Source organism: Sus scrofa, chromosome 2, assembly GCF_000003025.6.
Source record: "Sus scrofa isolate TJ Tabasco breed Duroc chromosome 2, Sscrofa11.1, whole genome shotgun sequence".
Taxonomy (NCBI): Eukaryota; Metazoa; Chordata; class Mammalia; order Artiodactyla; family Suidae; genus Sus; species Sus scrofa.
In genome coordinates this window covers 142,889,753-142,907,862 of record NC_010444.4, presented here as the reverse complement: position 1 = coordinate 142,907,862, position 18,110 = coordinate 142,889,753, and the positions used below count along the sequence as shown (strand labels likewise).

Genomic DNA, 18,110 nt, shown 5'->3' with positions numbered 1-18,110 from the left:
ATTTCTTGATTTTTTTTTTTTTTTTTTTAACGCCTTAGCCTGCAGCGCCACCATGCGTTTTCTTCGAAACGAATTGCTGCAATTGTGTTCTCTCTCTGTAAATAATCTAGATGGCTATTAGGAGTTTGGAAATGGTTTGGGGAAGAAGATGTCATCAGAAAAACATACAATTATAATTATTCATTCATTCACCCAAAGAAGCATGAATAATATCTGTGTACTAGGTTCTCAAATACATTAGTGAACAATCCATTGTCCCTACCTTCTATAACCTGTAGTCTGGGTGAGATGTTCTGAGGGGAACTAAGAAATGAAAGAATTAATGGTGATCATTCCTCTTGTAAATATAACAATATATACCTATGTGATTTCTTAAAATTCTCCCAGCAAAAAAGGATGAGTTCCTCTAGATTTCCATTCAAATTCTAGGCACCCTGTGTGCCAGAATTATGGTTTCTATTGGTTGAGTCACATCAAGGAAAAAGCTACCAGTTCACTCCAGTTTATTATACCCTTTCTTATTACATAAGATCACAGAGTTAGGATTTTATGAAACTTTCAAAATATGGGAAAATATAAGGGCACTTCCTATATCTCTTACCCTGCTTTTTTCCCAGAGCATCATCTCATATAGCACATATGTACATATTTAGATGTTTCCTTTCTGTGTCACCCTTGAGTTTGAGAACTTTGTTGTATTTCTACATCCATCAACCTCTAAATAGTTCCTGGCACATAGTAAATGCACAACAGTATTTGTTGAATAGATCAATGAATAAATCACAATTAATTACAAAACTCTGATACTTAGATTATTCTCCTAACATAGAAGCCCCCTGTTTTGCTGACATCCTAGTTCATTATTTGAGCAGAATAAGCAAGACGGCATGTTCTCAAGTGCCTTTTTCTCTCTGCTCTTTTGAATAGTAATTTGAAATAATTCAGAATGACTTAAACTGTTTTTTCGCTAAATGGCAAAATACCCTGGCTACTTAAAACAAAGCAGTACGTTCTAAAAAAGGAAGAACATGGTAACAAGGCTATAATGATCCTACAAATAAGGTATTCATCTCTTTAGAACACATGTTGCATTATCATTGTTATTTTACAGTAAAGCTGTTATGACACTAAGGATATTGAAAAGCTCTTTCTTACATAGTAGAATTTTCTAAGAATTTCTAATTTCTATTAAACACTCCAAAGACTGTATAACTTGGAAATATCAATTCTTCTCAACATTATATATCCTAACAAAAGCTTATATGTGTCCCTTATAGACTATTAATATTCCACAATCTTTTGATCCTAAACATTACATTAATATGAAAACCACAATTATTAAGCTCTCAAATTAATAGTAAGGTACGAGAGTATCCATACGAGAGTATCAAAAAGTGCTTTTGGGAGTTCCCGTTGTGGCGCAGTGGTTAACGAATCCGACTAGGAACCATGAGGTTGTGGGTTCGGTCCCTGCCCTTGCTCAGTGGGTTAACGATCCGGCGTTGCCGTGAGCTGTGGTGTAGGTTGCACACGCGGCTCGGATCCCGCGTTGCTGTGGCTCTGGCGTAGGCCGGTGGCTACAGCTCCGATTGGACCCCTAGCCTGGGAACCTCCATATGCCGTGGGAGCGGCCCAAAGAAATGGCAAAAAAAAAAAAAAAAAAAAAAAAAGTGCTTTTGACAAGAGAACAAGTCCACTTAGTTATCTTATTTAGAGGGAAATTTATTTTAAAATTTTCACATTCCCTCCCCCCAAAAATTTTTTTGAGAAAAAGAAGACACGAGAGGGACTGGAAAATGCACAATGAGGCATCCCCTTCCTTCTCGTCTCTAAGTAGATTGACTTTCTGTGCCTCTTTGACATATTTAGTCAGTATGATACCACTTTCTTGTTATGCTCCTAAAAGAGAGACTATAACTAGTTTCTAAAGGCATTTTTCAAGCAGAGAGAATGAGATTGGCCAGTTTGGGTCAGCGATGTCTACCACTTCATCTGATGGTCTGAAATCACAGAGGGAGATAGGTCATATGAAATAAACATGGCTGGGAGTGCCCATTATGGCTCAGCGGTCATGAACCCGACTAGTATCTGTGAGGACGCTGTTTGATCCCTGGCCTTGCTCAGTGGTTTAAGGATCTGGCATTGCCCTGAGCTATGGTGTAGTTTGAAGATACAGCTCAGATATGGCCTTGCTGTGGCTGTGGCGTAGGCCAGCAGCTGCAGCTCTGATTTGACCCCTAGTCTGGGAACTTTCATATGCCACGGGTGCAGCCCTTAAAAAACAAACAAACAAACATGGCTGCGGAGTACATTTTTACTGACGAGAGAAGTTTCCAAAAAAGTCGTGGCAGATTAGACTGATGCCAAAAAAGGGATCTACTACTTAAATATCTTGAAATAATTAGTAATTTTTCAATAATATCCACATGTATTATACCGAAGGATGGTATAAAGAGAGGAAATGCCTTTAAGTATAGAATAAATGGTAGTGTTTTCCATTTAATACTACTGTGAAACAAAAACATGCAATTTTTGCAGACATTTCTCCATTGAAAAGTTTAGGAAAGGCAGGCATAATATCAGATTAAACAGAAGGTATACTAATAATCCATTATATTTGTTACATACTCGTCTCCCAATTAATGACAAAGTTAGAAAAAATTTCTGGACAATAGAGAACGGGTCTGGAGTCATCTTCAAATTAATACTGTTTGATGATGAAAAGTTGAAAAAATTTCGGTAATGAAATAGGAAGTTGTCTCCCTCAAAATAGAAATAATAAAGAGTAAATATGAGTATATGCTCAAAGAAAAAATGTAATCTCCTTAACTAGGAAGACGAACTCAGAAAAAAAAAATCCAAGAAATTGAATATGGACGGAAAAGCTAATGGACACATAGTATATTTAAAGAAAACTTTCATCCCGAATGCTATAAAGCAAAATTCCTAATTGAATCCAAAACCATTAACAAAGTTTGAATTTTCCTCTACATCATTCACATCCTGGTGATTGGAGGCAAGAGACTTCAGAAACTTGAACTCGCTAGTCCCAGTGCCCCCCGCCAGACACACCTCGTAGCGGTAGCCGTGGGCCAGGGTGCCCGTGCCGCCCACGTCCAGCAGCTGGCCCGGGACGCCGCCCTCCGCGGGCCCCGCGCAGCCCCCCGCCGAGGCCGCCCCGCCCCGCCGGCACAGCCGCCCCGCCGCCAAGGCCAGCAGCGCCCCCACCAGCAGCGCCGACACGCACGCCAGCGCCCCCACCAGGGCGACGGTGAGCGGCTCGTCCGCGCCGGCGCCCGGCGCCCGGCCGGGGGCCTCGGGCGGCGGCAGGTGGGGCTGCGAGAAGCCGTCCACCAGCAGCACGTGCAGCGGGACGCTGGCCGAGAGCGGCGGCTCGCCGTGGTCCCGCACCAGCAGCAGCAGCCGCTGCCGGGGCGCGTCGCGCTCGCTCAGCGGCCGGGCCGTGCGCACCTCGCCGCTGTGCGCGCCCACGCCGAAGAGCCCGGGCTCGGTGGCCTGCAGCAGCCGGTAGGACAGCCAGGCGTTCTGGCCCGCGTCGCCGTCCACCGCCACCACCTTGGCGAGCAGGTAGCCCGGCTCGGCCGCCCGGGGCAGCAGCTCGGTGCAGGGCGCCGAGGCGTTGGGCGGCGGGTAGAGCACGACGGGCGCGTGGTCGTTGGCGTCGGCCACGAGCACGCGCACCCGCGCCTGGCTGCTGAGCGCGGGCGCGCCGCGGTCGGCGGCGCGCACCTGGAAGTCGAAGGCGCGCAGGGCCTCGTAGTCGAGGGCGCGCAGGGCGAAGAGCTGGCCGGTGTCGGGGTTGATGGCCACGAGCGAGGCGAGGGGCAGGTGCGGGTCGGAGGGCGGCAGCAGCGAGTAGGTGAGCTGGGCGTTGGCGCCCGCGTCGGCGTCGGTGGCGCGGACGGTGCCGATGTGCAGGGCGGGGCTGTTGTTCTCGCGGACCCGCAGGGTGTAGGCGGGCTGGCTGAAGGCGGGCGCGTTGTCGTTGACGTCGGCCACGCGCACGGTCAGGTTGTGCTGGGTGTGCCGCCGGGGGGTCCCCAGGTCGCTGACGCTGATGGTGATGTTGTACTCGGCTTGGCTTTCTCTGTCCAGTGGGCCCTCTGTTACGAGAGTGTAGAAATTTTTGAAGGTCGGCTTCAAGAGGAAGGGAAGATCATCCTGAATTGAGCAAACCATCCTTCCGTTGTCTCCAGAGTCTTGGTCTCGTAGGCTAAAAACAGCGACTACAATGTCAGACGATGAATTTTCTTGTATGGGGCTATTAAGAGACGTTATGACTATTTCCGGTGGGTTGTCATTCACATCTACCACACTAACTAAAATTGCTGATTTTCCTGAAAGGCCCCCACCGTCAATGGCCTGAATATTTATTGTATAAGACTGAATTAATTCAAAATCCAGAAGTGCTTTTAAACGGACTTCGCCAGAAACTGGGTGGATTTCAAAAGTGTTGCGTATGTCTCTGGAGACGTGGGAAAATGAATAAGATAGTTCTCCATTTATTCCTGCATCCAAGTCTGTAGCAGACACCTTGACAACCAGGGAGTCCAGAGGGCTGTTTTCTGGTACCAGAACCTCATAGGTGGGCCTTTCAAATTCTGGGGCATTGTCATTGATATCTAAGACCAACACCCGCACATTTGTGGTTCCAGATCTGGGCGGAGACCCACCATCCAGGGCTGTTAGCGTTAATCTAAGCTCAGGCTCCTTTTCTCGATCCAGAGTTTGGTCCAGTAACAGCTCTGGGTATTTTCTACCCTCCTCACTGTCCTGCAGTTTAAGGTGGAAGTAAGGACTGGGGCTTAAGGTGTAGTTTTGAACACCGTTCTTTCCTACATCCAAGTCCTGAGCGCTATCCATTTGGAATGAGGTTCCTGTAGCAGTACTTTCTGAGATTTTCAGAAGTATATCTTTGTCTAGGAACGTGGGAGTGTGATCATTTATGTCTTTGACCAAAAGCTCAGCACGAAAAAATTGCAAAGGATTTTCTAATAATACCTGGAAATGCAATATACATGGCTCTGTGAGGTCGCAGAGTGCCTCCCGGTCCAGTTTCTCATTTAAGAGCAAGTTGCCAGTTTGCTGATCCAACTGCAAGTACGATTTATAGTCGTCAAAGATCACTCTGGCCCCCTGTGCAGCCAGGTCTTCCACATCCAAACCTATGTCTTTCACCACGTTGCCTACAAAGGAGCCAATCTCCGTTTCCTCTGCCACAGAATAGCGCCAGGTTTCTGAACACACCAAAGACCCTCCCAGGAAAACAAAGAAAAGCAGCACTTGCCTTGTCTGCTGAGGGCTCCCTTCTCCGGGCTCCATGACTCCCAAGCCAAACGCCTTTCCGAGGAAATACTTCAATTCAGTCACAAACAGCTCCTCTCATCTATCAGCCTGGACCACTGGAAATCCATAAACCTGTAATCCTATGGTGAGGGCGTTTTTGGCTCCCTAGCTTTCTCTCAAAAGCCTGTCTTTATCACCACTGCCTCTCCCGAGCTCTCCCTCCCAGCGATTAATGGACACCGAGCATCTGATGGTACAAAAATTTCCCCATCTTATCCTGCAGCGCCACCACGCGACTGCAGATTCTCAAGTTTTAAACAAAATCAAATACGTTTGAGACAGAATACTAACTTATCTTGCAAGTGGGTTGATGACTCTAAATTCTATTTTCTCCTATATTCCTGTGGTTTTTTATTTCTGAGTTTTGTCCTTTGTGGTATGTGATGCTGTTACTATTCCGTCTTTAACACAATCAACGACAGTCTCGAGAGCTGTGGTGTATATAAAAGCATATTCAAGATAACAGTCTCAACCTCAAATAAGTTATGGTCTTCTGTGAAGACAGTATATAAGGCAACTAAAAATAGTTGAGAGGGCTCTTCTATGCAATTGACTTAGGAAGCAAGAGGGTGACAGGAAAATGGAAATGGGAACCAGAGATCTTAGCCTTCTCTAAGCATCAGCAAATAGGTTTCAAAAAGGCAATAAGGATAAAGCCATGCGCTTGAAATGGAACCTAGTATACACAAGTGGTTGTTTTGGGGAGGCAGGACATTTCAGGCTGGGTAAATGGTACTGTTTATTTAGGGATGCTCCATAAGTGACTTACCTGGCAGCAGTAGAAAGTAAATGCTCAGCAGTAGTGAATAAAGTAAGATCCCTCCAGTTTCTGACAATATTTTTAAAAAGTTGAACAAGGTAGAACCCATTTCAGTTGTGAAACTAAACTCCGTTTTGTAGACCCCAGGCCTTCCAGAGACATAATCCTAAATATTGTATTCATCCTTCATTAATTTATTCAGCAAATACTTATTGAGCATATTCTTTGTGCTAGGCATGGTGATTAGTCTCCGGGATAGAGTGGTAAACAGACAGACATAGTTTCTGTCCTGAAAGATGGAGGCAGAAAACTGTTCACACATTTAAAATACACCATTAAAATACAGCACAAGGAGTGCCGTGAATGAATCCAAAGTTCATGCTCGTATAAGAGCATAGATGAAGGTCATCTAACCAGAATTTGGAAGTAAGATTTTTCTGGAAAAAGTATATTCTAATTTTATACATGAAAAATGAGTATGAGTAATCCAAACAAAAACTGGGTATAGGGTAAAATGTCCTGCAAACTAAAAAAATTCCAGCAAACTAAAAACTAATGCCTGTGCAAATTCCAAAATAAAGGAAGTGTTTTGGAAGAACTGAAATGGAATCACTGTAGCTGAGCCATAGAGCAAGAGGAGAGAAATGGTGAGAGCTGAGACTGGGAAGATCAGCAAATATTTTGTAAGCCACGCCAAGGCATTTGGACTCGACATCAAAAGAAATGCAGGGCTATTGAAGTGTTTTACGTAGAAAAGTGACATGACCATGTTTTTTCACTTTTCAAAAGATCATCCTGTGTCAGAGTTAAGGATAAATCATGGAAGAGTAAAACTAGAGGCAAAGGATGGACTAGAAGTTGTTGCATCAATACAGGTATGAGATGATATTTCTCTTACCTAGAAATGCAGAAATGGAGCTGTATTAGAACGATAACGATAAAATATAGAGAATATTGTGATTAGACGTAAGTAGAATAAGAAGGAGTAAAAGTAAATATTTTTTCAGGCTTAGGGAACTGGATGAGTGTTAGTGCTGTTAACTGATAAACACAGGAAGAGGAGAAAAGAGGAATATGGATAGAGCTGAAGAAAAACATTTAAGTTTTGAGGACAGGAAATTTTAGTTGTTGTTGTTCTCTTTTTAGGGCCTCACCCTCGGGGTATGGAGGTTCCCAGGCTAGGGGGCTAATGGAGCTGTAGCTGCTGGCCTACATCACAGCCACAGCAACGGGGGATCCGAGCCATGTCTGCCACCTACACAACAGCTCATGGCATTGCCAGATCCTTAACCCACTGAGCAAGGCCAGGGATCCAACCCGCAACCTCATGGTTCCTAGTCAGATTCGTTTCCACTGCACCATGCTGGAAACTCCAAGGACGGGAAACATTTTAGTTGAGGTATCCACGGAGTATCCAGATACATTGGTACATAAATGATCAAAAAGTTTTGAGCTGCAGAGACAAATGTGGGATTTATTGGTATGAGTGGTATGGAAGCCCTTTGAGAGAGAACGTAAGCTGTAGATTAAGAGAAGGATGTTTGGGTTGGTGAGTTCGGAGATGCAGCTCTAAGAGAGGGCTGTGGTCATAGGTCTACTAGAACAGAGGAGATGCCACTGGAGATGAAGAAGGCTAGAAACAGAGTAGGTTATACTCCTGGACTGAGAATTGTGGTAAGGGACATAGGAAGATTGTAAGTTATATTTGGAAAACTCTCTTTCCATTTTTCACTTCTCTCCCATGATCCTGATGAATTTAGAACCAAACTGAACTCCAGTTGATTTGAATATCTCATTTGCCGAATCACGCGTAAAGACTACTTAGGAGGGAAAGTTTGCGAATTTCTTTCAGCACATTGAAGATAGCTTACTTTCTTTTTGTTTCCATTGCTACTGGTCAGAAATTGTCAAGCTGGAACATAGCTTTCACCCTGTCATGTGTTTAAAGATTAGCTGTCTTTGTCGTATGGCCTTTCTTTTTTAAAAAACAGATTTATCGTGTCTTTTTGAAATTTCACAATGATGTTTACAGGTATGGTTATCTTTTATTTATCTTGTTAAAGGTACTATTTTTTCAAATATTTCTTCTGATCCAATCTTTCTCATCTCTCCTGGAAATCTGGTTAAATAACTGTTAAACTGTTTTACTCTGTTTTGTGTTTCTAAACATCTTCTCCATACTCCTCATCTTATCAACTCTCTGAGCTGCACACAGGATAAATTATATTCTGACCTGTCACTCTACAAATTCTTTATTTGTTGGATCTAATTTTCTAGTAAACCTTTACTTAATTCAGCTTAAAATTTTGATTATCATATTTTTTAGTTCTAGTTCTGTTTGATTCTTTTCTAATCTTTCACATGTAATTCTTTCTTGTTCCCTCTACATTTCAAGTATAACTTTTATTTCAATTAAATTGTTAGCATATTATAGATTGTTAGTTAAAATATTAGAAGTGTCTGCACGTTTATTTCTGTGTTCTGTGTTTTCTGCTGGCTTTCACTCATGGTGTCATGTTTCCTTGTGCATGCAGTATCTTTATATTTATTAAGAACATAAAATTTATTTATATGAATAATTCTAGGCTTAAAGTGAATAGCCCTTCTTTCAAAGAAGGTCTGCTTTGGGTTGGTTCTATCATGATCCGGAAGTACTACCTATCAATGACTACCTTAAATCAAGTTCATTGCCAAAAAGCAAGTTGAAAGCAAATTGCACACAATGGGTCATCCATTCCAATTTAATTTTGTCCTCAAGATGTAGTTCTTAGGAATCCATGTTTATTAATGTGAAGGTCTTCTATCAACTTCTCACTTGGTTAGCTTTGACTTCTCCCCCCTACACCATCAAAATAGAGGTTCATATTTCCCAGAATTCCAAATGTTCCCAGGGAGAAAATGGATTTGGTTTATCTCACTGTGGTTACCTTTAAACATTAACTGTGACCTGACAATATACTAGTGTCTTATTAGCTCATTTTTTTCAGTGGAAATGTTAGTCTACACGACCTATACCACCTTCATTAAAAATGTAAAATCTCAAGGATATTGTTATATCTCAAAATGACAAGCAAATTCACAGCTTTCATGGGGTATGGGCAATTGATCTTAGTGAGCGGATGGAGCAATAATACTTTTTTTTTTTTACCAACTTCAACTGATCAATACTGTAAGACTACAATCAATTTAAACAGTGTCTTTGAAGAAAGTTTCTGTCATTGACATTGGTATAGCTCACATTCCTCTCTGCTCCCCTAGGTAGAAACACACATCTTCTTTCCTACATCTGCACCTTCTCTTTTTCCAATATGCTTATTTATATATTTGTATACTTCTCCAAGTATAAGATATTATGTATTATATGGATATATATGGTACTATACTATGAATCTCAGTGTCTTTTTAAACATTTAGAGTTTGTCTGTGGGGTTGTCTGGTTGTCTGTATATCTAGTTCACTCCAAAAAATGTTGTTTTTTAGGTTTAGTTTTTTTTAGTTCATTCCTCTTGATCACTTCATAATACTTTGCAAACATGTTCTACATTTTATATGTTGACTGCCTGACTGATGGGTATGTAGGTTGACTCCTATCCTTTGCTCTCCCAAGAGGAACATTCGCATGCACATCATTTTGTGAAGCTGTGTAGGGATTTTCTGGCTTATATGCTCCAGAGCAGAATGGCTAGATCATGGGGTTAAGTACACATGAAACTTCATTAAGTACTACGGAAACTCCCCTCAAAATGGGCTGTATATGCAATTTCCTATGCTTCTACTTGATGTTACCCAAATTTCTCATCTTTACTAATGATATGAGTATAAACTGGTGTCCTCCTTTATCTTGTGTATCATCAAGTAATGACATGGAGCATCCTTTCATGTTATTTTCAGACTTGCCCCCCCCTTTGAATTACATTTCCCTATTGTCCTTTTTTTTTTTTTTTAAACCTATTGGCTCTCCTTACTTTCTGATTTTTTCTGGTCTGCAAGAGTTACCTGAATAATCTAAATATGAATCCTTCTTAAACTGCTGTAACTAGCTTCTCCCGACTGTCTGTCATCCTCTACCTTGTCCAGGCTATGCTCTAGTTTTGAAGTAGTAATATTTGTCAGTTTTTATGTTTACTGCTTGTACTTTTAAAGCTTGTACTTTTATCCTAATGGATACTAGTTGGGTCCTTAACCTGCTGAGCCACAAAGGGAACTCCTGAAGTTTATTTTTATATGGCATGAGATAAGGATTTTTTCCCTTTATACACGGTGAGATTATTTTCCCAATACCAAGGTTAAGTAATCAGTCTCCCCCCACTGGAAGTATTTTTTTTTTTTTTGGTCTTTTTAGGGCCGTATCTGCAGCATATGGAGGTTCCTAGGCTAGGGGTTGAATCGGAGCTGTAGCTGCCGGCCTACACCACAGCCATAGCAATGCGGGATCCGGGCCATGTCTTTGACCTACACCACAGCTCATGGCAATGCTGGATCCTTAACCCACTGAGCAAGGCCAGGGCTCGAACCTGTGTCCTCATGGGTGTTAGATTCATTTCCCCTGAAATGACACCTCTTCAATCATGACCAAGTTTTTTTGTTTTTTTTCTTCTCCTCATATGTGGCACGTGGAAGTTCCCAGGCTAGGGATCTAACTCACACCACAGTGGTAACTGGAGCCATAGCAGTGACAACGCCAGGTCCTTAACCCACTGAGTCACCAGGGAAGTTGCAAGTTTTCTTACATAATAGGATGTGACCTTGGATTCCGTTCTATCTACTAGTCTGTAATTAAATAAGGAATTATTTGAATAAGATGTTTTGTTCTTATCTACTCTTATTCTTATGCATAAGAAGCATACAATTTGCTTCTTATGACTCTGAGAGATAAAAAGGGTCCAAACCTTCTTTTTCAGGACTGTATTGCTTAAATGTCTATTAAGTGAAATTCTCACAACTAGTAAATATCTGTTGCAACACAAAAGAAAACCAGTAAAACTGTATGAAGCAAAGAGAAAAATTCCTAAGGAAATTGGAACTTGTTTCACCCATCTCACAATGTCAAGCAAGACTCCACTTTACTATATCATCTACTCTATAATGTTTAATTTCTTTTTTGTGTCCGCATCACAGCATATGGAAGTTCCCCAGCCAGGGACTGAATCCGAGCCATAGCTGTGACAATGCCAGATCCTTTAACCCCTGCACCAGGAAATGTCACTTCCTCAATGACCTGAGTCACTGCAGCTGGATTCTTAACCCACTGTGCCACAGAGGGAACTCCTATAATACTTAATTTTATGAGAGAAATCATAGAAAAGTGTATGCATACTAGGTCTATAGCCACACTGCATTCTAGTTACCAAAACATCCACCAAACTTTACACTTAGAGATGGAGACATAACTTGGAACACAGTGAGGCTTGTAGTTTATAAACCGTTTGGAACACAATGAGGCACAGTGGTTTATAACCATTAATACAGATCCATTCCTTCTTTGTGGCTGAGATAGGCCACAAAGTATTAAAGATCTGTTTTATATTCACTCTTAAAAGTCAATAGAAAAGTGAACTTCTGCATTTCTTTAACAGTTTGCATTTTCATCTTAATTTCTTAAGAAGATTTCGTCTGTACTCTTCTGATGGAAGAGTATTTTACTCAGGATGATACCATGAACACAAACATATGTAATGAGCAGTTTAAAATGACACAGATTTAAACTAGCAAATGTGGCATATTGAAAGAAAGCAAAACAGTAATATCAAATCCCAGAACATTAGCAGACTCCTCCCCCAAAGGAGCATCAGCAACAACAAAAAAGAAAAATTACTTAGAAATCAATAATTTTCAGTGCAGTCACTTTTATTTAGTCATAGAGTGAATCCTTGAAAAACACTATAAGACAAAAAAGGTACCTTACTACTGAATATGGACGTGTAATATTTTTACCCTTTCTGATAAAAATTTTCGAAGGGGAAAGTGCAATCCAATCGAATATATTTTTGGAAGTTGCCTTGTGGCACAGTGGGATAGGTTAAGAATCTGGCCTGGGTTCTGTCCCAGTCCCTGGAACTTCCATAAGCCATGGGTGAGGCCAAAAAAAAAAAAAATCCAATATATTATCCACCCAGATGCAATAACACTTTTTACTTTTTGCTGTATGTATGCTTTCATGAAATGTCTAGAAGTAGAGTGTGGCCTTTGCTCTTAATACGTGAGTTTGCACCTCCAAATAACATCATCTTATGTAATGCATTATCACAACAAATTATCAGCAGTAACTCCCTCAATAGTACACTTTGACCAAATAAGTGAAAAAGCAGAAAACCTTTTGTCATTATAACCACTAAAAAGGATTTTTAAAACAACTATGAGGCGAGCATGAAAAACGGTAATGCATGCAAGCAACCACAGTCCAACCAAAAATCTATTCGAGATTGACTGGCAAAGGGATCTGCAGTTTGCCAAGGATAGTAAAAAATTTGGAAGCTCAAAGTAGTTATTTTATTGAACGTTGAATCCAAGGCTATTACTGAAGTTCTCCTTTTCCCCTATGTTGCTACCAGTGTCTTGAACTGGAAGATTAGGGAGCATCGGCTTCAGAAATTTAAACTCATTCGTTCCAGAACCTCCCGCCAGACACACCTCGTAGCGGTAGCCGTGGGCCAGGGTGCCGGTGCCGCCCACGTCCAGCAGCTGGCCCGGGACGCCGCCCTCCGCGGGCCCCGCGCAGCCCCCCGCCGAGGCCGCCCCGCCCCGCCGGCACAGCCGCCCCGCCGCCAAGGCCAGCAGCGCCCCCACCAGCAGCGCCGACACGCACGCCAGCGCCCCCACCAGGGCGACGGTGAGCGGCTCGTCCGCGCCGGCGCCGGCGCCCGGCGCCCGGCCGGGGGCCTCGGGCGGCGGCAGGTAGGGCTGCGAGAAGCCGTCCACCAGCAGCACGTGCAGCGGGACGCTGGCCGAGAGCGGCGGCTCGCCGTGGTCCCGCACCAGCAGCAGCAGCCGCTGCCGGGGCGCGTCGCGCTCGCTCAGCGGCCGGGCCGTGCGCACCTCGCCGCTGTGCGCGCCCACGCCGAAGAGCCCGGGCTCGGTGGCCTGCAGCAGCCGGTAGGACAGCCAGGCGTTCTGGCCCGCGTCGCCGTCCACCGCCACCACCTTGGCGAGCAGGTAGCCCGGCTCGGCCGCCCGGGGCAGCAGCTCGGTGCAGGGCGCCGAGGCGTTGGGCGGCGGGTAGAGCACGACGGGCGCGTGGTCGTTGGCGTCGGCCACGAGCACGCGCACCCGCGCCTGGCTGCTGAGCGCGGGCGCGCCGCGGTCGGCGGCGCGCACCTGGAAGTCGAAGGCGCGCAGGGCCTCGTAGTCGAGGGCGCGCAGGGCGAAGAGCTGGCCGGTGTCGGGGTTGATGGCCACGAGCGAGGCGAGGGGCAGGTGCGGGTCGGAGGGCGGCAGCAGCGAGTAGGTGAGCTGGGCGTTGGCGCCCGCGTCGGCGTCGGTGGCGCGGACGGTGCCGATGTGCAGGGCGGGGCTGTTGTTCTCGCGGACCCGCAGGGTGTAGGCGGGCTGGCTGAAGGCGGGCGCGTTGTCGTTGACGTCGGCCACGCGCACGGTCAGGTTGTGCTGGGTGTGCCGCCGGGGGGTCCCCAGGTCGCCGACGGTGATGGTGATGTTGTACTCGGCTCTTTCCTCTCGGTCCAGCGGCTTCTCCGTTTCCAACGTGTAGTAATTCTCAACTGAAGATTTTAGTATGAACGGGAGGTCTTCTGAAATAGAACAAATTATCCTCCCGTTGACTCCAGAGTCTCTGTCTCGGATACTAAAAACCATAACCACGGTCTCTGGCGAATTTTCCGGGATTGGATTGGTAATTGATGACACGGTCAGTTCAGGAGCATTGTCATTCACATCCATCACCTGAATTTTCAGTGTTGATTTTCCAAAAAGCCCTCCCCCATCTGTGGCTTGAATGATTATTGAATATGATTCAATTGTTTCAAAATCCAAAGGTGCAGTTAAACTAACTTGTCCAGACTTTTGATCAATTTCAAATGTCTTGCGAATGTCTTCTGAAACCTGGGAAAATGTATATGATATTTCTCCGTTTTTCCCAGAGTCTAAATCCCAAGCCGAGACAGTGACAACCGGCGAGCCTAATAAACTATCCTCTGGAATCTTCACTTCATAAAATGGCTGGGCAAACTCAGGGGAGTTGTCATTAATATCCACGACCACCACTCGGACGGACGCAGTCCCGGACTTAGGTGGAGATCCACCATCCAGAGCAGTAAGAATGAAACTGAGTTCAGGCTGCTCTTCGTAATCCAGCGCCTTGTCCAGAACTAACTCTGGGTATTTCCTATTATCTGGATTGACTCTCATCTTAATGTGGAAATGAGAGTTGGAGCTTATTGTGTAGTTTTTTAGAGTGTTGATTCCTACATCTAAATCCTTCGCACTTTCTAGCAAGAAAACAGCACCAACAGGACTATTCTCTGGGATTTTTAGGAGCATTTCTTTTTCTAAGAAGATGGGAGAGTGGTCATTTATATCCCTGACCTGGAGCTCAAAACGTAAAAACTGCAAGGGGTTTTTCATTAGTATCTGGAAATGCAGCACGCAGGGCTCTGTGGAGCCGCAGAGCTCCTCGCGGTCTAATACTTCGCTTAAGAACAAATCCCCCGTATTTATGTCCAACTGCAATCGCTGTTTGTTGTCATTAGAGACCACTCGAGCCCCCCTGGAGAACAGCTCACCCACTTCCAGTCCCAGGTCTTTTGCCACATTGCCTACAAAGCTCCCACTCTGCATTTCCTCTGGTACTGAAAAGCGCCTCGATTCAGAGCCCGCCTGAGACATTTCCAGCAAAACAAAGAGAAGCAGAACTTGCCTTATCCGCAGAGCGCCTGCCCCTCCGTTCTCCATGGCTCCTTTTCCAAAGGCTTCCGGCAGATTCGCTTCAGCTCTGTTTCCCAGGTCTGGGAAACGTACCCCTGATATGTCCACCGAATCTTTGGAGGCCTGAGTATTTTTAACCCTGTTGAATAGCTTCTAGTTTGCCCCTTGAAGCCTTGTTCTTCCTGTCTTCCTAGTGCTCTCTTTGCGCTGGATAATGAGGTTCCCGAACAATATGCAGCATAGGTTTTTTGGGGGTTTTTTCCTGGCGAAGTTGTCCTGCAGCGCCACCATGCGTTCCCATAGATTTTTTTCAGCGTTTGATGCATGCTACCTAAATTCAGTTCACTTAAATGTCCTCCAGAAGCCAATATTGTTTATTTATTGTGTTTAAGTGACAAAAGATATAGTCCATTGTCCATAAGAATTTTTTTATACTCTTTATGGTTTGCGACGATGCTGTTAGCATTTGTTTTAAAGCATTTCCGTATCCCTCCCCACTCCCCCCAACAACTGAAAATGCTCCGTTGTGGTGAATACAGAAATGTAAGGTGTGTGTCCTGGGCCCCAGGAGTGTGTAATCTTTCTGAGAAAACTGAAAACCAGAAACAAGGAGACTATAAAGGACTGTTTAACTGAACAAAATTCCATCACTGCTTGGCCTTCCTTAGGAGGTAAGAGAAAGGCAGTGTGCACATGAGTCATTTCAGAAGTCCTCTCAGAGGATATGAAACTGGATTGACTGTGAGGTGGAAAATATATAGACAATTGTTGTAGCACACCAAGGCTTTCTGTGGATTTCCTAGATAGCAGTGAACTGTGACCTGAGAGAAAATGAAGTAAGATACTGGGGTGTAGCTTATAATGTAAATCCATAATTTAGGTCCAGTTTCTTAGAATTTGCAAAAAATATTTAACAAGTACACAGACATACTAGTTTCATCTAACACGGGCTTATCTCTAAAGCTGGTTTCCCTCAGGTTCCCAAGATTTATTCCAGCTACAACCATGGTCACCCGCTGTCTCTTTCAGCACAGCTTCAAAGAGAGCGTGAGAGATTCTCTTTCCCGGTCATAGAGACAAACTTAGTTTTACTCTGATACGACCAACTAAGATCATGTACCTGATACTGAGGTGATCAGTGTTTCATGGGTATAGACTTATAGGTGGAGATTTTAGTCCCAGAATCTGAAGACCCATCTTCGGCCTGTGCTTTGTTTCAATCCTTTCTGGGGCCACTTCTTAAGCTTGGGTCATTTCAGTTCTAGCCAAAGTGTATGGTTGCTACATAGTGAAGATGGTTTGGAATAGAACTCACCTATGATGTCCACTAAAGGAGGTCTCAAAACTGCTCTCAAGAATGGATGAAGGAGGGATCTAAGAAGTTTCCATTTCTTGGAGTTCCCTGGTGGCTCAGCAGGTTATGGATCTGGCAGTGTCATTGCTGAGGCATGTGTTCAATCCCTGGCCCAGGGAGGGGGAACTTCCACATGCTGTGGGCGGGGCCAAAAAAAAAAAACCCCAAAACCCAACCAACCAAACAAAACCAAGCAGAAAGAAAAAAATAGTAACAAAATAATTTTTTAAAAAAGTTTCCATTTCTTAAACTGTTAGGTTCAAACTACATTCTTTAAAATGTAAGCTAGACATATGGTTGAAAAAATCAATCACTACAAAAGGGTAGAATTTGAAAAGTAGGTGGATTGACTACACACAGTAGTGCTTTTAAAATATCTTATAAATGACAGAAAACTAATAAAAATGGTATGAACTTAGGAAGACCAAGAAGGCGCGCACACACATTTGATGACAGAAATCAGATGAAAAAGCAGTAGTTCATCAGTTCCAAGAAATTTCTGAAGAAAATCCTTACATTAGAGATATTAACAAGAAATTAATAGTTTTGCACCAAATAATCCCATTTGGGTTCCTTAGAGGAACCAAGTGTATAATACTGAAGTTAGTTTAGGACTAAAAAATGTTGTTAGTTGACCACACACACAGACACACACACACACGAGTTGAATTCTCAAATCTGCTCACTGTCTCACATAACACAGAATGTAACTTAGGGCCAGAGAATGGAAAATTTATAAAGAAATTAAATGGGACTATTTCTAGTTTTGGTGACCCTGGGCAGAGCTGAGTGCAAGTATGAGGGGTAAAAGTAAAAACAGGGAGCTCGAGTAAAACTTTGCATCCTGGTGAGATTTTTTTTAGTCCCTTTCCATGTAATTTTCTCCAATTGCAGAATACATGTTATATACCCAACCCCATCTTAACGCTCTTGCCCAGAAGATATTTCAAAACTCTAACCTGGAGAATATGAAAGGCTCAAATAATAACTTACACATACTGACATGTGGGGGTCTCCTGGGGTAATAACTCCTACCGTGATTACATTAGACTGAGGCCCTGCCATCATATACCCAAAATGCTAACTGTCAGCACTTTGGTATCTCATTATTCTTAAACATGAGATGGTAGCCAAGGACCACAAGACATGAGGACACAACATGCTAAAACCATCACCACCAGAATAGCAGAGTGTGGGGTGGAGGGACAGGAGGAAATAGATACAAAAATAGAGAAAACAGAGCAAAGTGTTTAAAAATGTCTGATTAACTTTGAGGTACAGCAGAAATTAACACAACATTGTACATCAGCTGTACTTCAATTCTAAAATATCTAATATCCTCAGAGTAGAAAAATACATTGAGCTAATTTTTTCTTGCGTATTTACTCTGTGCTACCCATTTTTCTAGTGCCCCCTATGTGTTTACACATTTAATCTCAAGAGTAGTCATATGAAGTAAGTATTCTTTTTTTTTTTTTGTCTTTTTGCCATTTCTTGGGCCACTCCCGTGGCATATGGAAGTTCCCAGGCTAGGAGTCTAATCGGAGCTGAAGCCGCTGGCCTACACCAGGGCCACAGCAACGCTGGATCCGAGCTGTGTCTGCAACCTACACCACAGCTCATGGCAACACCGGATCGTTAACCCACTGAGCAAGGGCAGGGACTGAACCCGCAACCTCATGGTTCCTAGTCGGATTCGTTAACCACTGCGCCACGATGGGAACTCCCGAAGTATGTATTCTTATAAGATAA

At 43.8% G+C, this 18,110-nt stretch overlaps 2 protein-coding genes across 2 annotated transcripts; both read right to left on the bottom strand.

Annotated features, from left to right (window-relative positions):
* On the bottom strand, positions 10 to 7,304 carry LOC100624174 (protocadherin beta-18-like). The gene has a single exon (XM_021084916.1). The coding sequence runs from the start codon at positions 5,341 to 5,343 to the stop codon at positions 2,947 to 2,949; it is 2,397 nt and encodes a 798-aa protein (XP_020940575.1). The 5' UTR covers positions 5,344 to 7,304; the 3' UTR covers positions 10 to 2,946.
* LOC100737316 (protocadherin beta-11-like) lies at positions 11,957 to 16,500 on the bottom strand. The gene has a single exon (XM_021084914.1). It carries the CDS (start codon positions 15,029 to 15,031, stop codon positions 12,617 to 12,619), a length of 2,415 nt encoding a protein of 804 aa, XP_020940573.1. The 5' UTR covers positions 15,032 to 16,500; the 3' UTR covers positions 11,957 to 12,616.

What these genes read in the sequence shown, in the direction of transcription:
- LOC100624174 (XM_021084916.1), bottom strand. Translation starts at nt 5,343, where the DNA reads ATGGAGCCCGGAGAAGGGAGCCCTCAGCAGACAAGGCAAGTGCTGCTT.
- LOC100737316 (XM_021084914.1), bottom strand. Translation starts at nt 15,031, where the DNA reads ATGGAGAACGGAGGGGCAGGCGCTCTGCGGATAAGGCAAGTTCTGCTT.